The 21,940-nt window shown below is 42.9% G+C and overlaps 1 protein-coding gene across 1 annotated transcript in view; it reads left to right on the top strand.

Annotated features, from left to right (window-relative positions):
* Positions 1-15,222, top strand: part of psmd3 (proteasome 26S subunit, non-ATPase 3) — a 15,363-nt gene extending 141 nt beyond the window's left edge. The window contains exons 1-12 of the mRNA XM_081377260.1: positions 1-365; positions 1,382-1,572; positions 6,028-6,165; positions 6,272-6,408; positions 6,489-6,679; positions 6,954-7,057; positions 7,672-7,786; positions 8,039-8,158; positions 11,477-11,580; positions 11,713-11,868; positions 14,791-14,841; positions 14,932-15,222. The exon at positions 1-365 is cut by the window's left edge and continues 141 nt beyond it. Of these exons, the coding sequence (XP_081233386.1) occupies positions 239-365; positions 1,382-1,572; positions 6,028-6,165; positions 6,272-6,408; positions 6,489-6,679; positions 6,954-7,057; positions 7,672-7,786; positions 8,039-8,158; positions 11,477-11,580; positions 11,713-11,868; positions 14,791-14,841; positions 14,932-15,009 (1,512 nt within the window). The 5' untranslated portion in view covers positions 1-238 and the 3' untranslated portion in view covers positions 15,010-15,222. The remainder of the gene's footprint in view (positions 366-1,381; positions 1,573-6,027; positions 6,166-6,271; positions 6,409-6,488; positions 6,680-6,953; positions 7,058-7,671; positions 7,787-8,038; positions 8,159-11,476; positions 11,581-11,712; positions 11,869-14,790; positions 14,842-14,931) is intronic.
* The last annotated feature ends 6,718 nt before the right edge of the window (positions 15,223-21,940 follow it).

Here is a 21,940-nt window from a genome sequence, read left to right as displayed (position 1 = left end):
GTTTATCGTTTATGTAATCTTTGTGACTGCCAGCAGAGGGCAGCACTTTCCTCTCACCATCAGACCCACACACAAATACCCACGAGAAAGAACACAAGCGACCCATAATGCACTGCAACCCGTGAGAATTGCCAGTCATCTTCTGTTTTAGTGTGTGTGGTGTGGATTCAAGCGAGCTTCTTGTTTACATGCCTGACTATCGCATAACGAGACCGAACTCCAGAATCTGAGCGTCAACATGAAAGAAGCGACGGCGAAGAAACGCGAGAAAGCGCGCGCGGATAAAGATGTGGAAGATGTGGAGATGAAGGAGGACGAGCACGAGCAGCGCGCGCCCCGCGAGCAGGACCAGCTCACCCTGGACGGTCTGAATATTACTTATTATAATCATAGCCAAAACCCTGGACGGTCTGAACAAGACCTATCATAGCCATAACCGATCTCGCGTTATGCCCTAACAAGCCTAACCTCAGATCAGTGACGCCGCGCATCAACACAACACCGGCTTCTGCTGTTATTATGACCAAATCTGATCACTAGTTTGGTCCAGTAATATAGTAAAGCTGGACGAGAGCATAAAAGCAGAGCTTTCGATAAACGCCATTAAAACAATGTTCACTCACATTAAAATAACATGCTAACCCATAACATAACTAAACATAACATGCTAGGTCAGTCAAGTTCTCTTTATTAATATCGGCTGTACAGCAGATCTAGAAGACTATAGCGTCACGGTCCAGCTTCAGTTCAGTGATGGGTCATTTTTGTTGAAAAAAAGTTATTAATTTAATTCATTTATTTATATATATATATATATATATGTGTGTGTATATGTACATTTACAGTTCTGGAGAAAACCGTGATGTCATCGTCCAGCTCAGTTCTTATATAGAGTCAATGCAGGAGATCAATAATACTGTTGTATATTAAAGACACAGTGGATGTCATCATTAATATGCACTGCCAGGTCAGTCTCTTCAGCTGACCGAGTTACTGAAGCAGAGCTCCACCGATTCATGTACTCTAACGTTTTGCTAAACTTTATTACTCAATAAACAATCATTTCAACAAATATAGCAAAAATAATTGTAAAGATAGCTAATGCTTTAACACACTTTTACACTTATTTTTCTAATGGCATTGAATATTGCACTATATAACTGTAACCACAGTATGCTTACATCACAATAATAATGATTGTTTGTCTCTGTGTTCTTATAGAGTTGGTGTTGTTAAGTTAAGTTAGGTTAGGGTTTAGCTTTACCCTCTAGTAATCGTGAAGGCACTGATTAGCTTGATCTGGTGGTTAGAGCACTGATGGCTGACGTACGTGTGTGTGTGTGTGTGTGTGTGTGTGTGTGTGTGTGTGTGGTGTGTGCAGATATCAGGGAGCACGTGAAGCAGATCGAGAAGGCGGTGCTGGGGAAGGAGCCGAGGTTTGTCCTGCGCGCGCTGAGAGCTCTGCCCTCCACCAGCCGGAGACTCAACCCTAATGTCCTCCACAAGGCCGTGACCGGCTTCTTCACCTCCAACGCCGCCAGCAAAGAGTTCCTGCTCAGCTTCCTGCCTCAGGTGCACACACACACCAGCATCTCTCATACACACACATTTACATTTAGTATAATTCTTAATACCGGATTACGCTCTGCAGTGAGTCCAGCTCCGCCCCTCAGTACCGGATTACGCTCTTCAGTGAGTCCAGCTACGCCCCTTAGTATCGATTACATTCTGCAGTGAGTCCAGCTCCGCCCCTTAGTACCAGATTACACTCTTCAGTGAGTCCAGCTCCGCCCCTTAGTATCGATTACATTCTGCAGTGAGTCCAGCTCCGCCCCTTAGTAGCGATTACACTCTGCAGTGAGTCCAGCTCCGCCCCTTAGTACCAGATTACCATCTGCAGTGAGTCCAGCTCCGCCCCTTAGTACTGTATTACGTTCTGCAGTGAGTCCAGCTCTGCCCCTTAGTACCAGATTACCATCTGCAGTGAGTCCAGCACCGCCCCTTAGTACTGTATTATGTTCTGCAGTGAGTCCAGCTCCGCCCCTTAGTACTGTATTACGTTCTGCAGTGAGTCCAGCTCTGCCCCTTAGTACTGTATTACGTTCTGCAGTGAGTCCAGCTCCGCCCCTTAGTACTGGATTACACTCTGCAGTGAGTCCAGCTCCGCCCCTTAGTACTGTATTACGTTCTGCAGTGAGTCCAGCTCCGCCCCTTAGTACTGTATTACGTTCTGCAGTGAGTCCAGCTCCACCCCTTAGTACCAGATTACCATCTGCAGTGAGTCCAGCTCTGCCCCTTAGTACCAGATTACCATCTGCAGTGAGTCCAGCTCCGCCCCTTAGTACTGGATTACACTCTGCAGTGAGTCCAGCTCCGCCCCTTAGTACTGTATTACATTCTGCAGTGAGTCCAGCTCCGCCCCTCAGTACCGGATTACGCTCTTCAGTGAGTCCAGCTACGCCCCTTAGTATCGATTACATTCTGCAGTGAGTCCAGCTCCGCCCCTTAGTACCAGATTACACTCTTCAGTGAGTCCAGCTCCGCCCCTTAGTATCGATTACATTCTGCAGTGAGTCCAGCTCCGCCCCTTAGTAGCGATTACACTCTGCAGTGAGTCTAGCTCCGCCCCTTAGTACCAGATTACCATCTGCAGTGAGTCCAGCTCCGCCCCTTAGTACTGTATTACGTTCTGCAGTGAGTCCAGCTCTGCCCCTTAGTACCAGATTACCATCTGCAGTGAGTCCAGCACCGCCCCTTAGTACTGTATTATGTTCTGCAGTGAGTCCAGCTCCGCCCCTTAGTACTGTATTACGTTCTGCAGTGAGTCCAGCTCTGCCCCTTAGTACTGTATTACGTTCTGCAGTGAGTCCAGCTCCGCCCCTTAGTACTGGATTACACTCTGCAGTGAGTCCAGCTCCGCCCCTTAGTACTGTATTACGTTCTGCAGTGAGTCCAGCTCCGCCCCTTAGTACTGTATTACGTTCTGCAGTGAGTCCAGCTCCGCCCCTTAGTACCAGATTACCATCTGCAGTGAGTCCAGCTCTGCCCCTTAGTACCAGATTACCATCTGCAGTGAGTCCAGCTCCGCCCCTTAGTACTGGATTACACTCTGCAGTGAGTCCAGCTCCGCCCCTTAGTACTGTATTACATTCTGCAGTGAGTCCAGCTCTGCCTCTTAGTACCAGATTACCATCTGCAGTGAGTCCAGCTCTGCCCCTTAGTACCAGATTACCATCTGCAGTGAGTCCAGCTCCGCCCCTTAGTACTGGATTACACTCTGCAGTGAGTCCAGCTCCGCCCCTTAGTACTGTATAACGTTCTGCAGTGAGTCCAGCTCTGCCCCTTAGTACCAGATTACGCTCTGCAGTGACTCCAGCTCCACCCCTTAGTAAAGGTTTACGCTCTTCAGTGAGTCCAGCTCCGCCCCTTAGTATCGATTACATTCTGCAGTGAGTCCAGCTCCGCCCCTTAGTAGCGATTACACTCTGCAGTGAGTCCAGCTCTGCCCCTTAGTACCAGATTACCATCTGCAGTGAGTCCAGCTCCGCCCCTTAGTACCAGATTACGTTCTGCAATGAGTCCAGCTACGCCCCTTAGTACCAGATTACGCTCTGCAGTGAGTCCAGCTACGCCCCTTAGTACTGGATTACATTCTGCAGTGAGTCCAGCTCCGCCCCTTAGTACCAGATTACGCTCTGCAGTAAATCCAGCTCCGCCCCTTAGTAACGATTACATTCTGCAGTGAGTCCAGCTCCGCCCCTTAGTACCAGATTACCATCTGCAGTGAGTCCAGCTACGCCCCTTAGTACCGGATTACATTCTGCAGTGAGTCCAGCTACGCCCCTTAGTACCAGATTACGCTCTGCAGTGAGTCCAGCTCCGCCCCTTAGTGCCAGATTACACTCTGCAGTGAGTCCAGCTCCGCCCCTTAGTATCGATTACGCTCTGCAGTGAGTCCAGCTACGCCCCTTAGTACCAGATTACATTCTGCAGTGAGTCCAGCTCCGCCCCTTAGTACCGGATTACGCTCTGCAGTAAGTCCAGCTCCGCCCCTTAGTATCGATTACGCTCTGCAGTAAGTCCAGCTCCGCCCCTTAGTAGCGATTACGTTCTGCAGTGAGTCCAGCTACGCCCCTTAGTGCCAGATTACGCTCTGCAGTGAGTCCAGCTCTGCCCCTTAGTGCCAGATTACACTCTGCAGTGAGTCCAGCTCCGCCCCTTAGTATCGATTACGCTCTGCAGTGACTCCAGCTCCGCCCCTTAGTACCGGATTACATTCTGCAGTGAGTCCAGCTCTGCCCCTTATTACCGGATTACGCTCTGCAGTGAAGACAGCTCCGCCCCTTAGTACCGGATTACGCTCTGCAGTAAGTCCAGCTCCGCCCCTTAGTACCAGATTACGCTCTGCAGTTAGTCCAGCTCCGCCCCTTAGTACCGATTACGTTCTGCAGTGAGTCCAGCTCTGCCCCTTAGTGCCAGATTACGCTCTGCAGTGAGTCCAGCTCCACCCCTTAGTACCGGATTACATTCTGCAGTGAGTCCAGCTCCGCCCCTTAGTATCGATTACGTTCTGCATTGAGTCCAGCTCCCCCCCCTTAGCTCCGATTACGCTCTGCAGTGAGTCCAGCTCCGCCCCTTAGTACCGGATTACGTTCTGCAGTGAGTCCAGCTCCACCCCTTAGTACCGGATTACGTTCTGCAGTGAGTCCAGCTCCGCCCCTTAGTACCGGATTACATTCTGCAGTGAGTCCAGCTCCACCTCTTAGTATCGATTTCGTTCTGCATTGAGTCCAGCTCCCCCCCTTAGTACCGATTACGCTCTGCAGTGAGTCCAGCTCCGCCCCTTAGTACCGGATTACGTTCTGCAGTGAGTCCAGCTCCGCCCCTTAGTACCGGATTACGTTCTGCAGTGAGTCCAGCTCCGCCCCTTAGTACCGGATTACGTTCTGCAGTCAGTCCAGCTCCACCCCTTAGTACCGGATTACGATTTGCAGTGAGTCCAGCTCCACCTCTTAGTATCGATTACGTTCTGCATTGAGTCCAGCTCCCCCCCCCCCCTTAGTACCGATTACGCTCTGCAGTGAGTCCAGCTCCCCCCCCCCTTAGTACCGGATTACGTTCTGCAGTGAGTCCAGCTCCGCCCCTTAGTACCGGATTACGTTCTGCAGTGAGTCCCGCTCCGCCCCTCAGTACCGGACTACTGTGCTGAGAACCTCAATGGAAAGGTCCAAAAAAGTGGTACGCTTTGGTATTATTCACAGCTTCTGACAATCGAAACTAATTTCGTACTGTACTGTACGTCTCTATGGAAACGAGCCATAAGTTGACCCTAATCAAACACACCAGAACATGCTGATCAATGTCTTCAGGGTTACTGAGGGTTTTTTGAGGTTTGGAGCCAAACTCTCCAGGACCGAAGTTTCCTACCCCGGACCAGTACTAATCAAACAAGTGTTAAATAACACAGCAGAATATCTACTGTGTGTCGTTCACTCATTGATTGAGGTGCTGTCTGTTTTTCCTGTGGGAAGTTTGCGACTGTGTTTTAAATTGCCTAGTAGTAACCATTCACACATCTTTTTAGTGTTTTTGATACGGTACAATTACTGAAAGCGAAACATTCAAGGTATTTGGGATAAGATGAGATTTTGTCCATTTTCTTCATTACACGCACATGCCAGAGCATGAATTGAATGTTTCTCCACAGCAGTTGCAGCATTACCCTGCAGGCACTTTTAGATGGGGAGTAAAAGTGGTTCAACAAAATCATTGAACAAACAAAATTGACACACCCAAAGTGAAATGGCTGCAGCTCTACGGGAACAATCCTGGTCTCTTTTGAAAGCAGACACTTGAAGATTTCTTGTTCTTTTATGATATTATATTCTCACACTTTCAAGAGTGCAAATAACGTCCATTGGACAAAAAGTAGAAGGAAACGCTTAACATTGAGCCCAGAGGTTTATTGCAGCCCTAAAATGAAACGCGAGTTGCTGTTGATTAGTAACAGAAGTGTGTGTCCTCCAGCCGGTGGAGAACGAGGGCGATGTGCAGTTCAGGCCTCGCACCGGTAAAGCCGCCGCTACCCCCCTGCTGCCCGAGGCCGAGGCCTATCTGCAGCTGCTCATGGTGGTCTACCTCACCAACAACCAGCGCTACGCCGAGGTGAACACACACACACTATAGTCCATCTGCTGGAACTTCAATTATTTAATCGTCCAAATAATCATTAGTTGCAGGTCTAAGATGCTCTGATTTCACCCATAAACAGGCTCAGAAAGTCTCGGATGACCTTCTGCAGAAGATCGGCTCTCAGAACCGTCGGGCTTTGGACTTAGTGGCTGCCAAGTGTTACTACTACCATTCCCGTGTGTACGAGTTCCTGAACCAGCTCGATGTGGTCCGCAGGTGAGCCGTTCTTCCACAATAACTCGAGGTTCAGCTTGAGAAGAGTGTGTTTCATGCGGTTGTGTTGTTGTGTTCCCCAGTTTCCTGCACACGCGCTTGAGGACAGCGACGCTGCGCCGTGATGCTGATGGTCAGGCCACGCTCCTCAACCTGCTTCTGCGCAACTACTTACAGTACAACTTATACGACCAGGCTGAGAAACTGGTGTCCAAATCAGTGTTCCCCGAGCTGGCCAATAACAACGAGTGGGCTCGCTATCTGTACTACACAGGTGAGTGAGGGCCGGTGTCGTCAGCACACCAGCGCAGGGCTTTCTCCGGAGTTAGGGATTAAAGTTAATGTGGAGAAACTAGAGTCTGGATAAATAAAAATAAAAACTTGAACTAAGGCAATTAAATAAGTTTAGATCCCAAATCAAATGCAGTGCTTTACCGTCAAATGATCATTTCCATGAGACAAAATATGTTGTATTATTAGTAAATGGCATAGTAATATTGTGACATTATTATTAGTATTATTATTATTAAGTGTTTGGCTGGTTTCAGGGCGGATCAAGGCCATCCAGCTGGAGTATTCAGAAGCCAGGAGGACTCTCACTAACGCCCTGCGTAAAGCTCCTCAACACACAGCAGTGGGCTTCAAGCAGACCGTGAGTGTCTCTCTCTCTCTCTGTCCTGTGATGCTGACCGTGAGTGTCTCTCTCTCGCTCTTTCTCTCTCTCTCTCTCTCTCTCTCTCTCTCTCTCTGTCCTGTGATGCTGACCGTGAGTGTCTCTCTCTCGCTCTTTCTCTCGCTCTCTCTCTCTCTCTCTCTGTCCTGTGATGCTGACCGTGAGTGTGTCTCTCTCTCTCTCTCTCTCTCTCTCTCTGTCCTGTGATGCTGACCGTGAGTGTCTCTCTCTCGCTCTTTCTCTCGCTCTCTCTCTCTCTCTCTCTCTCTCTCTCTCTCTCTCTCTGTCCTGTGATGCTGACCGTGAGTGTGTCTCTCTCTCTCTCTCTCTCTCTCTCTCTCGCTCTCTCTCTCTCTCTCTGTCCTGTGATGCTGACCATGAGTTTGTCTCTCTCTCTCTCTCTCTCTCTCTCTCTCTCTCTCTCTCTCTCTCTCTCTGTCCTGTGATGCTGACCGTGAGTGTCTCTCTCGCTCTCTCTCTTTCGCTCTCTCTCTCTCTGTCCTGTGATGCTGACCGTGAGTGTCTCTCTCTCTCCTGTGATGCTGACCGTGAGTGTTCACCCCTCTCTCTCTCCGCTGTGTGTGTGTGTGCAGGTTCATAAGCTGCTGATCGTGGTGGAGTTGTTGCTGGGTGAGATTCCAGACCGTCTGCAGTTTCGTCAGCCGTCTCTCAAGAGATCTCTCATGCCCTACTTTCTGCTCACACAGGGTAACTCTTCACACTCTTCACACACTTTCTTAAATTTTAAAACTTAAATGATAAATGTGTGTGATCAGTGAAGTTGTGAAGGATGTATTTTAGTGTAGGGTTTCTCTTCTGGTGAATGGCACGATTGAACAAGTCCATCCCTGATCTATTATATCACTTTGCACTTTCATTGACATTTACAAGTAAAAAAAAAAAAAGTTTCCATTTGTATTAGAAGTACTTAAGCTTCAAATTCTTAACTCTTCTATCTAGCGGTGAGAACTGGAAATCTTGCCAAATTTAACCAGGCGTTGGATCAGTTTGGAGAGAAGTTCCAGACCGACGGCACTTACACACTGATCATCCGTCTGAGACACAACGTCATCAAAACCGGTGAGTTCTGCTTTACTTCCATTGTTTCTAATGAGCACGAGTACAGACTAGATTCTCTTCCGGCTGCTTATTGAAAGATTTTTAGTAATGATAGAGAATCATTTCATAAACGTGAACAAGAACAGATTCTGTAGAAGGAGTTTAGAATATAAAAGGCTTAGTTTCATTCGTGTTTGTAAGAAGTTTCCGGAAGACCTTCGTCTAAAGCAGACCAACTGGGGTTCAGGGTTACTCGACTGAAAACACTCAGAGGACAGTTCTGCGAACATTTACATTTTCAGATTTGTCAATATTTTATTTCAGTTTGTAGAGTTCATTTAAAGGGGTTCAGTGCCGTGGAATTAGAATTGAGAATCAGGAAAACGTCATTTTTTTCCTAAATGAACGCATGACCGGGCCGGATCAGTGTCCAATGGACTCTCGGGAGTTAGCGTTAGCTCTCTCGTGTGTGTGAAGGGAATGCTAACCTGTATTAGAGCTTAGATTCTCTGCCCGAGCCCGATGTTTCCCGCCACTATCCTCGGGCCGTGCCCTTGATCAGTGCGTCACGTGTCATACGCAGCGTCTCCTCCACTCGCACGCATCACGCCAGGCCTGCGATCACTGTGCTGTATTGTGAAGCTTAAGTGCAACACAGAGCTTGAAGATGTAAAGAAAAGAATAAAAACAGGAGAATTAACTTGAATGTGCAGCAATTTGTACAAATAGAGAGTCTGTAGGCCTACTATATGTGTTGTAGCCATTAGATAAGCGCATTTACTTTCATATTTGTTAAAATATTATAATGGTTTTTTTTTTTCATCTATGTTGATTATGAAAAGTGAACAGCATGAGTTAGACAGGATGCGCAATATAACGAGAGACATGGAATGGGTCCGACATGATTTTGACCACTTCATTAAGTTTTGTTTTGTAGAAAGCCTTTCTTTAAAGTGAATTTCGTTTTGTATACCGTAAAACTTCAAATAATAGCCGAGTCCCTTTTACACGCCTGTCTCTTTTACACGCCTGGTGTGGCTACAGGTTTGGATAAATAAAGGCCGGTCTCAAATAGAGGCCTGGTCTGTTTTTTAGTTTCGGGTTGTATTTAATCTTCTAAAACCCGTCAGATCGTCTGTTTAAGCCAGTTCTATGGAGCAGATTGCGCACGCAAGAGAGCCCTGCGCATCTGGGCGGAGCTGTTAGCGCAAGCAAGGCAGGCAGAGAGAGTTAGCGCCGCGTCTATGACAACTCGAGGTATCGCACACCGGACTAGAAGCATCACGTCTATGACAACTCGATGTATCGCACACCGGACGAGAAGCGTCGCGTCTATGACAACTCGATGTATCGCACACCGGATGAGAAGCGTCGCGTCGCGTCCATGACAACTCGAGGTATGGCACACCGGATGAGAAGCGTCGCGTCGCGTCCATGACAACTCGATGTATCGCACACCGGATGAGAAGCGTCGCGTCCACGACAACTCGAGGTATGGCACACCGGACGAGAAGTGCCGCGTCGCGTCTATGACAACTCGAGGTATCGCACACCGGATGAGAAGCGTCGCGTCTATGACATCTCGAGGTAGGGCACACCGGATGAGAAGCGTCGCGTCCATGACAACTCGATGTATCGCACACCGGACGAGAAGCGTCGCGTCCATGACAACTCGAGGTATCGCACACCGGATGAGAAGCGTCGCGTCCATGACAACTCGAGGTATGGCACACCGGATGAGAAGCGTCGCGTCCATGACAACTCGATGTATCGCACACCGGATGAGAAGCGTCGCGTCGCGTCCATGACAACTCGAGGTATGGCACACCGGATGAGAAGCGTCGCGTCTCGTCCATGACAACTCGATGTATCGCACACCGGATGAGAAGCGTCGCGTCCACGACAACTCGAGGTATGGCACACCGGACGAGAAGTGCCGCGTCGCGTCTATGACAACTCGATGTATCGCACACCGGATGAGAAGCGTCGCGTCTATGACATCTCGAGGTAGGGCACACCGGATTAGAAGCGTCGCGTCCATGACAACTCGATGTATCGCACACCGGACGAGAAGCGTCGCGTCCATGACAACTCGAGGTATCGCACACCGGATGAGAAGCGTCGGGTCCATGACAACTCGATGTATCGCACACCGGACGAGAAGCGTCGCGTCCATGACAACTCGATGTATCGCACACCGGACGAGAAGCGTCGCGTCTATGACAACTCGAGGTATCGCACACTTTTCAGTTTATGGCCAGCAATATTGTTATGTTTAAGGATATTATGGAATTAAGATCATGTCTGTACTATGTTATGGTTGCACTGTACAATTAAATACAATCGTTGCTTAGTCTGCAGTCTGAACGCTTTACCTCAGAGCGTTCGTTAAGTGAATGAATTGAGAATATCAACTGAAAATCCGATAACATCAGCAATTTTCATTCAACCAGCTGATTTCTGTAAATTAATGTAAAACTAAATGTATATTGCAGCACACGGTGAAGTCTCAACACTAAATTAAAGGCCTGTCTCAAATACAAGCCGGTGCAGTTCGGCGATTTGGGAAAATAAAAGCCCGGGCTATTATTTGAAGTTTTATGGTAAATTGGATCTTCATTGTAAAAAATGTTTCATCAACCAATTGCCTGGATTCAACAAATAAGCAAATCTCATCTCATCCTAACTTAACTCAGTGTATGCCTCACAGACATGAGAAATATCCCTAAAGAAAGCCTGAAATGTCTTTTAAATGAAACAATTCAAAACAAAAAGAAATAGGCCACTCTCTGATTTTGTAATCCATGATGTGCATTTCTCTCTGCGCGTTCACTACGGAGATGGCGATCATCAACTTCATCTTTGCAGCCGACACTGACACAGAAAACACATTAGTTTGTTAATAAAAATCAATGCACGCGTGTCACCGGATTTACAAATGCACATCTAGCTTGTTGCACGCACACACATATTATGTTGAAATAACGAGATATTATGTTGAAATAACATTATTAATAAATCTTTAATAATATTTGATTGAATGCTGAATGTTGTGCTTGTTCAGTTTAATAAAATTAATACTTTAATTGTGATAATTAAAATAATTGAATATTAAATATTAAGTGGCCAATTTTTGCTCATTTATTAATAGTATTTATATATAATATATCCAGCACCCCCTCAGCACCTGCATCCGCCCCTGGTTATAACGGCCCACGTATTTAAAAATGGTCGGGTTTAAATCGAGCTCGGGCTCATAATTACAGTTAATGTTCCCGTGTGTGTGACGTGTTCCCGTGTGTGTGATGTGTTCCTGTGTGTGTGATGTGTTTGCTGTAGGGGTGAGGATGATCAGTCTGTCGTACTCTCGGATCTCTCTGGCGGACATCGCTCAGAAGCTGCAGCTGGACAGTCCTGAAGATGCCGAGTTCATCGTGGCCAAGGTCAGTGACCAGCATCATGTGTACACACACACACACACACACACACACACACACACACACACACACACACACACACACACACACACACACACACACAGCGCCATCACACTCACTGACTCAGTGTATCTCCAGGCCATCCGTGACGGTGTGATTGAGGCCAGCATAAACCACGAGAAAGGTTACGTTCAGTCTAAGGAGACCATGGACATTTACAGCACTCGAGAGCCTCAGCTGGCCTTCCACCAGCGCATCTCCTTCTGTCTGGATATACACAACATGTCTGTCAAGGTAGGACTAACGTATCCAACGGACTGTTTCATAATAGTTCATTTTAAAACGAGAGACCGGGTTTCTGCAGCGCATTAAGCAGGGATTAAAGTTCTCCGTCGCTACGACGGATTTCCGTTAATTGCAGCAAGTCTATGACGGATTTCCGTCAATTGCAGGGTTCCAGTCTGTCCTTAAAGTCTTAAATTCACTTTTCATAATTTTAAGGCCGTAAATAGGCTTTCATTTCTCAAATAGTGTAATAAATATCTTAATTTTAGTTTGAATAGGTCTTAAATTAAGGAAAGACGAGGTGTATTCACCCTGCTGAGGGGGATGTGATCAAAGCCTGGAGTGGAGCAAAAGCACGTTCCTCTCTCCACTCTAAGCACTCTGTAATCACTCCGCTCATAGTCCACTCCGGGTTTTCAATTACCGCTCACGGAAAGTGATGTCAGGCTACAGCTGAGCGCTGAGGTAGAACTATATTTCAGTGACACACTTATAATGCAGGTAGAGCTGGGCGATATGTATCGATATAAAAAATATATCGATATATTTTTTAAATGCGATATGGAATTAGACCATATCACATCGATATAGTTCAAATTTGCGCTGCGATCCTTGCTCCCCGCGCCCCCGCCCCTCCTCCTCTACTCTGCGTGCGTGTTTAGAGCATGTTATGTTATGAGAGGCGAATCATGACTACTTCAGAAAACCCAGCACAATAGGAACTACCAGGCAGGCAGTGACATAAGTGTACGCTGAAATAAAGTTTTTCACCTCAGAAAAACGGACTTTCTTGTCCTGTCAGTCGTTATCCTGTTCTCGTAGCGCACACTCAATTGCACGCGCAAATGTGCCGGTGTATCGCCTCACTGATCAAGTGCAAAAGAAACTTCGAGCATGCAACGCCGTTACGTTGTAAATTACATGAAATAAAAGTAATGCAGGTATGATTCTCATTCTATTCACCAGGAGCAGTTTCCATGTTTCATTAACAGTTATTGTTAATATTGTGTATTCACCATGGCAACTGTCGTTTCCATATTAACCCCAAAATGCCACTATTTTTCTTTGTGTTGTTTTTTATATCTTTAAATGACTGTAGTGGCTCATACCAACATTGTATTAACAAAAACTAGTTTGGGACTGCTATTTAATAGCTTTAGCCTAGGCCTAATGTTTATTTATTAGTACTAGTCTTTACTATTAGTCATATTCTTACAATTTATGTTAAGTAGAGGGGAAAAGTAACTTATGTGTTAAATTTTGTGTAAACGTGTTATAATTTGCCTATATATTATATATATATATATATATATATATAATATATATAGGCAAATTATAATTATATTAGTATGCTCCCTGCCTGGTTTTCATATTCAAATAGCTTTTAAAATACGCCTACTGGCAATATTAAAGCAGTTTAAAACTTCTCCCCTTAAAACGCTATTGGTCTCGACTATTTAAAAAGTTAAAGGAATATGACTTGGCCTAAAAAAAATTTCAGTCAGAAGAATTTTTTTCACTTTAATCCCTGCATTAAGTCATTAAATGGATTTTGCGAAAATTAAGGCCTTAAATGGCATTAAAAAGAATAACATTTTAATCCTGCAGGCATTAAAAATGCTGATAGTTTATATTATCAATTTATTTGAATATAGCCTTCATAATTAAGTTTTCATTTGCTGTCGCAAAATATGTACATTATTGTGATAAACCCGCTGAACCAGTTCGGGGATTGCTTCCGGCCGGAGCAGAATTGCCATGATGCGGAGATGACCCGATGATAAGGAGATGATGCGGAGATGACGCGATGATAAGGAGATGATGCGGAGATGACCCGATGATAAGGAGATGATGCGGAGATGACGCGATGATAAGGAGATGATAAGGAGATGATGCGGAGATGACCCGATGATAAGGAGATGATGCGGAGATGACGCGATGATAAGGAGATGATAAGGAGATGATGCGATAAGGAGATGATGCGGAGATGACGCAATGACAAGGAGATGGCGGAGTTGTGAGAGAATGAGGCGCGTGTGAGGTGTCGGTCAGCAGCGGCTGCTCTTAAAGGGACAGCAGCCAATAAAGCTTTCTGTTAGTAAAGTTAATCACAGAACAAAGGGAACAGAGAAAATGACTCAGTGCTATTGACTAAAGAACTCTTGTAGCTTTAATAAGCATTAGTCTATATTTAATTTTTAACTTTATTCAATTTCTGTATATGTCCCACCTGTTAGATAGGAATGGCGAAGGTAAATATGACATTTATTATAGGTTAATGTGAGGATTGTTTAAGTTAACTTTCAATAGCTTTCAATTACACTGTAATGTTATCCAGTCATCAATAGCTGTATTAGTATCAGTGAGACTGGCCTTTGTTGTCTCTACATTCATTTGTAGATTAACTATGAAATTATTACTTTATAAAATATATAAACTAATATAAACCTATAAAACTGTTTTAATAGCGATTAATCAGAGAAAAATTTGGATTTTTTTTTATTATTTTTTTTATCGATTGACAGCACTAATGTATATTACATTTTTAAAAAAGGCATTAAAAAGCATTAAATTTAAACTGAAGATCCCTGCAGAAACCCTAGAAAGAAGTGTGTACTGTATAGTGTCCTGACTCTCCCATTGCTATCAGGCACAAATAATTATTATAAAGTATATCATATTTATAGTATTAGTAATATGTTCCTTAAAGTATCTTGAGCATGTAGGTGGATCGCATCAATAATGCTTTTTTCTGACACTTTCTCAAGCGTTAATTTTCTGAATTTCCACGCATTGCTGAGGCTCAAGCCTGTGAAAGGACATGTTCTTATAACACTCATGTTCTAAATGTTGATTTATTAATTTGACAAAATTGAAGTTCGCTCTATGGGGATTAGAGCTCTGTTAAATAATCCACACGATTCTGTGCAGGCCATGAGATTCCCCCCGAAGGCGTACAACAAGGACCTGGAGTCGGCTGAGGTGAGGGACACACACACACACACACACACACACACGCACGCGCACGCACACACACACAGTTGTTGACCGCTCGTCTGCATGTGTTGACAGGAGAGAAGAGAGCGGGAACAGCAGGATCTGGAGTTTGCTAAAGAGATGGCAGAAGATGATGATGATAGTTTCCCATGATTCTCGTGTCCTTTTTTCCCTCATATCTTATTGTGTTTCGGTCCCGGATCTTTGCAAATAGCGTCTGTTCCTCACAGGTGCTTCAGCTTTGCTCTTATTGTAATCCATGAATGTACTGTGTGATGTAACATTATAAACGCATCAGTTCTCTGCTTTTGAAAATTAATGGATGCTTGTTTTTTTTTTCACCAATACATAAATCAGTTTTATACATGTGGTTTGCAGCAATAAATCTCAATTAAACATAATAGTGTCTTGTTAGAAAGTGTTGAATTGAATTGTGAAAAGCATTGTCTTGCTTTACCAAATTAACAAAATGCACAATTTAAATATTAAATTTTGAAAAGGGTGAAATTTACTCATTTATTTATAAAGCACTTTCAAACCATAAGAATGGACCAAAGTGCTGTACAGAGATAACATTAAAAACATTCCATGCCAACACAGCACGACACCCGTATGAATCATACAACGAAATCACTCGCATTAATCCGACCCAATCAAACGCCAAAAGCCTGATCCGATGAAGGAGTCTGTAAGTCCCGTAGTCATGGTCTCAGCCATCATTATTATGCCGATGACATATCAGCTCTCAAGATTTTACAGTTTACGAATTCACACATCAGCTCGCTCCGTCTCTGCTCTTCCTCTGGACTTATTAAATACCTGTATTGCTGACATTAAATTCTGGTCCCATTGCAAGCTAAAATTCAATAATGACAAAACTGAGGTTCTTGTTTCCGGTCCACCATCCCTTTCAAAAAAAAAGTCTGAACTGAGTTTATCTATTGATGGCGCCACATTAATTCCATCTCATATTGTTAGAAATCTGGGTGTAATTTTTGATTCTTCGTTTACATTTTCATCTCATATAAGCTCTTTTACCAAGACAGCGACCGGCTCTCAGCACTAAAGACACTGACACTATAACCCATGCTTTAATAAGCTCTCGTCTCGACTACTGTACCTCGCCTGCTAAAACTAGCACTAGACTACAGTATGTTCGGAATTCATCAATCAAATCACAAAATCTGATCACATGACCACTCTGTTCTATAATCTACATTGGTTACCTGTTCCTCTCCACATTCAGTATAAAATGATCTTTTTAACTTTTAAATGTTTTCATGGACTTGCTCCCAGTGTTTATCTGAACTTCTGCACTTATTATTCTCCGTCATCATCTGACTTAAAACTGCAGCAGTTCCTCGTGTTCATCGATGTGTGGAAGATCATCCAGTGCTGAGGCTCTGAAACCCTGATATTCTCTTGCTCTAACCCTTCCGGACACTTCTACTATATCCTCATCCTAACCCAAACTGAAAACCTTTCTTTTCTTACAGTATTTACAACCCTCCTCTGTTTAGTGTTCTGCTTTTTTGTTACTGTATATTGTATGTATATTTACTGTGTGAAGCATACTAATGTTTGATGCTGTGTTTTTGTTATCTTCTTGTACAGCGACCTTGAGCTTGGGAAAGGTGCTATTAACAAAACATTATTATTATGTCTCTTTTAAAAATGGCCATGTTTGAAGATGTTATGAATAGCGGCAAGCCATTCCACAGTGTAGGAGGCGCAAGGACAGGCCTGGGGTCCGTTCTTCGTACGTCGCTAACTCACTTAGCTGGATTTGATTGTTGGCGATTTGGCATGATCTTGGATTGTTTGGTTCTTCGACGCTCATCCTGGACTTGCTGTCATAGCAACAGGTGCGCAATCTTAAACCTGCTCGTTAGCAGGCTTATTTAATGTTAGCAGGATTAGACTGCGGCTTCATAAGCGGAGCTGATGCGGGAAGTCCAGCGCAGCGCGATAGTGCACTTTCTGAGATATTTTTTCTTGTGACTCGTGAGATTGTCGTTTACATTATTAATTTGTTGGAAACGCACATTTAATTTCGACTTGTCGGAGTCGGGCTTTAACTACAGCACAAACTGTTTGCATTGCCCTAAGATTATTTGCGAGCAGGGGCGGACTTTACCATTAGGCAAAGGTCGGCAATTGCCTTGGGCCCCGAGCTACCTAGGGGCCCCCAAAATGCCCTATTAACTTATGCTTAAGTTTTTTTTTTTTTTTTTAATTATATATTTCTAAAACTCCATTTGCGAAAAATGGCATCAATCATTAGTGTCGCAGACAGGAGGGGGCCCCCCCGCCTCACTACATTGGACTATTCCATTATCTCACTTTTACTGCGCATCTGTGAAAGTGACAAGGCTGTGCCAAAAAAACTGACAGAGAAAAAGAAGTGATTGACAGACAGAGTGTACATAGTAGACAGAGTAAAAATGAAGCGAAGCTAGCTACCCAAGCGGTGCTGAAAAAAGGAGGAAGCGGGAGGAAAGCAAAAAGTCAGAAAAAGTGCGCGGCGCGAAAGATAAACAACACGCAGTAACAGGAGGACTGGGAAATAGAGCAATTGATCCCCAGAGCAAGACGAGTCTAAACGCGAAAATTTAAAGTTTCGAAGTTACCCAAGCGGCTCAAATAAAAGAAAAAAAGTGAAAAGACGCTGATAAGTATTTGGAAACGCTGCCAATGACAAACTTTTTTATGGCTACTGTTGGGGATACAGATCAGGAACAACAACGTCCAACGCACAGAAAAATCGTGAAGCAAAGAGGACACGGAGATCGACAGACAAAACTGAGCAGTTTATGAATCATGATATTTAAAAAAATCTCAGCTCTCAGATTCTGTCAATTCTATTACGAAATTCAAATAATACCGTTTTGCCCTTTTAATGTGACGTGACAGATTCCTAGCGGCACGTGAACTGATCATCTCTACCTAATAGTAAATAAACATGAATTAACAATGTTGAAAGATACCGTATAACTTACCGAAATGTATATTCCTTATTCATAATATCGATCAATAAGTGTTTTTCAACCGCGGAAAGAGGTAAAACAGCTGGAGAACAATCGTCACATAACATTTACCTCAGGAAAGCCATTTAATTGGCTAGAAAAAAGAGCTATAGAGAGTATTTGGCTAAATATGTGTACTATAGGCCTATTACTTATTTTAACCTTAAATTATACCAGCTGATTTTTTTTTTTTGATAAAAAGTAACGCCTGTCTTGTGAAACGTTACCTAATATTTATCCAAATGAGTCAATATTGAATCAAATCACAAGAATTGAATCGAAATGGTGAAATTTGCCAAGCAAAAAAAAAGAAAAAAAAAAAGAAAATTGACCAGAAATTGTACCATGTAAACATTGTAACATGTTTCTGTTTAGGAGTAAAGAAGTGTAGCCTATGCAGGGTTTAAAGGGGACGTTTTTTCTCCTCTCTAATCTTCACCTACCCGTAGATTAGCTTTACCTCCCTATCCACCATTCAGTCAGTACATATTTTTTCGTTCTCTTTTAAAGATTGGATGGGTAGGGGCCCATAGCCTACCTTCGCCTTGGGCCCCCGATTTGCTAAATCCGCCACTGCTCTTTTGTGCACTTTTACACAATACACCAGCACTTGTATCTGTTCCCAAGAAAGTGGTGCTGAAATATGTGCAGTAAGTGGACATTTTCTAACTTTCCAAAGGAAAGAACGTATAAGACTTTGTAATGTCCATTTGTTTCCATTGCACTGGCCAGTGAATAAACCCTCTCAGATAACTGTCATATGGAGGAACTAACCCTAACCAGCAAGTGCATAAATAACTTTACTTCATTTATACTTGTGTGCTTCATGGCTGCAATATAAGTTGCAGGATTCCACATCTCCAGAAAGGCCTACAGAAGAGTCTGCCCAGACAGAGGAGACAAAGCAGTGTATAGCCAACTTTTCCTTTTTATTTGTTGCATGAGGCATGTGTCTAATATCTCTTGTTGCAGGAACATGTCATAATCACCTATAAAAAAATGCAGTTCTGTTAGGATCAGCATAAGTGTATGTAATACAGTGAGCTTGATATTTAATTGTGGAACTTTTCTTACCACTTTCAAATAATGTGCATAAATGTGAATCTCTGAAAATGCTTAAGTCATGCACAGATCCTGGCCATTTTGCTTTCACATTTGTGATATGGAAGATTTTACTCAACTGTCTTTTTTTATTTGATATAATATTACTAATCTGGAATATTAAGAATCCCAATAGTAACTGGGCTGCACATTTACATTGTGAACCGCCTTTCTGTTCACATAATCCCCTTCACTGAGGCCTTGATGGCAGGGTTTAGCCTATAGTCTACCAATCACGTTAGTGAAGCCTGAGTGACATATAGCCTACTGTAATCGGCATGGTCATGATTGCATGATTTACATAAAAAATTATGATAGCCAAAAAAAAAAAAAAAAAAAAACTGCTTAAAAAAAACTGCTTTACAACATTGGGTCTAACATTTACATTTAGTCATTTAGCAGACGCTTTTCCAAAGCGACTTAAAAAATTAGGAGTAAATTAAGCGAGTCATCATAAAGAGGCAAAAACAACGCAAGAAGTGCTCAAAATACGAAGTTCGGAGTTCATTATTCAGAGTAGCATAAGCCCGATAAGTGAGGTTTTAAAGGGAAGGTTTTTTTTTTTTTGCGTTAAGTGCTCACGGAAGAGATGGGTTTTCAGCTGTCTTTTGAATGTTGTCAGGGATTCTGCATTCCGGATGAGGGTCTTAAGTGGCTTGGAATGCCACAAAAAAAACAAACAAAAAAAAAAACTGTTTTTTAAACTTAAAAGCGCCAGGTAAACTCCGAATGACACGATAGACAGCACTTTCCATCAAGTTCTCCGCATCTCCAATAGTGTAAAGGGAAGAGCCACTCGCAATAGGAAAACACAATGTCATTACAATGAACTACACTCGGGGAAAATGTGCTCAATAACTCATGGCAAAATATTTTTACATTAACATAAGTTTATCAGTTTTCACTTTCACAAGTCAAAGCAACTCATCATTACTCAACACTGTAAAAAATGATCGTAATTTTAACGGTAAAAGACTGTAAAAATGCTACAGTGAAAAACTGTTAATTGGTTAACAGAAAGTTTCCGGACTATATACGGTAAATAACTGTGATAGATCTAACGGTACATTTAATGTAATTTTACTGTAACATACCGTTAAATTTACAGTTTTTGAAAGTGAAAAAACAACTCATTGTATAATTTACAGTGAAAAACCGTAAATTGACATTCCCACAATTCCCTGTGACACTTCACATTTGATGTATTTTTGTTGAAATAACTATGTTTGTTTCTTCATAGTTTTCTTCGTTTTTTCTAATCAGTTATGTACATTAGGGGTTTATGTTACATTAAATGTTGTTAAATTAATGTTTATTGCATTTTTAAAATTTCATGTGTTACCACGATGGTGTTTAATGTTTGTGTGAATGACACTGTGCAGCTTTTATTTATATTAGTATTAACTTTCTTATGGAAGAACTGCTTGTGTTGAGCTTTGATTGATCATGTGACTCTCATCACGGCTGAGATTGGTGGTTATCAGTGTACAAAACAAATATTAATACTTCAATTGGATGGTAAATTAACATTATATCATATTACTGAAATTTACTGTTATATTTACTGGTTTATACTGTCATGTTGTTCAGAATAGCACGTACATTTTACAGTTTAAACCAGTAAATATAACAGAACTCCAGTGTGTTATATGCTGGTTTAAACTGTAAAATGTACATGTTATTCGGTAAAAGCAATTACTGTTTTGTTGTATATTTTACGGAATTGTTCTGGTAACCCCAGCTGCCAGTTTTTTTCCGTAAAAACTACGGGATTTTTTTTACAGTGAAGATTGAACAGTTGAAATGACTATACGGCCTTAATTTAATGCAGCAAAAATTATTTTACAGTGTAGGCTACTAAGATCTTTTCTTTCTTTTTTTTCTCAGCCTTTTTCTTGGTTGCTTTTATAAACAGACAACCATTTATTTAACAGTGTCTTTTATAAAAGAGACTATATAACTAAAATTACCATTATGTAGAATATTTTTGTACTTCACTTTAATTAGTTCCCATGTTCTAGTGTGGTGACTCTGACATTACAATGAACAAAGTAATTATGCAATTATTAAAATAAAAAAATATAGGCTAATACGTGATAAAAACATCTAACATGGCCACTTCTAACGGATTTAAATTGTCTGCTATTTTTTGCCAGCCCTCTCTCCTGGCTTTTGCAGACTTTGAGGTGTTCCTGGCGTTTCGATTAAACATTAAAATTCCGAATAAACTTCGACTATTAGTTCTTGCTCTGCTGAGGAGAACTGAGCCGCTCTTTGGCCACGCTGAGCAGCCAATAGCAGCGTTTCTGATCAATGTTTCTACTATCGATACATATCCCCTTTTAAACAGCGCATGAACGCGCAGTTATCTCAGATAACTCAATCCAGCGATACTAATCATATCCGGCAGGTGTGTTCGAAGAACCTAATTAGCCAGATCATGATTAGCACGATGATATCATCTTGGATGTGTAATTTGATCTCGGATGTTTTAAGCAACATACGAAGAAAGGGCCCCTGATCTCCACCACGCTCTGTTTTCTTCTATTAAAATCAAAGGCTTCGGTTAAATGTTTGAGAGATATGAGCATTTTACAGATTAAAGGGATAGTTCACCCAAAAATGAAAATTATGTCAGGAATAACTCACCCTCATGTTGTTCAAAGCGTGTCACACACATGACCAGCGTCGGCCAATAGTGAGCCTACGTGATGACGTGCAACACTGACGCGCTGCGCAAAAACACTACGTTAACTCACTCGAGGCCCGGAGAGAAGGAAATGAATAGTGGAATAAAGTCGTTATTTTTGTTTGTTTTTGCGCACAAAAAGTATTCTCGTCGCTTGATAAACTTAAGATTGAGCCACTGGAGTCACTTGGACTATATTAACGATCTCTTTAATAACTTTTCTGGGCCAGCAAGTTTCGGTCACATAGAAGCCTATGGAGGAGTGAGA

Source organism: Scardinius erythrophthalmus (genome assembly GCF_964197995.2).
Source record: "Scardinius erythrophthalmus genome assembly, chromosome: 10".
In the NCBI taxonomy this organism is placed as follows: Eukaryota; Metazoa; Chordata; class Actinopteri; order Cypriniformes; family Leuciscidae; genus Scardinius; species Scardinius erythrophthalmus.
Note: the sequence above shows the minus strand (reverse complement) of the source record. Positions and strands in the feature narration are given on the sequence as shown.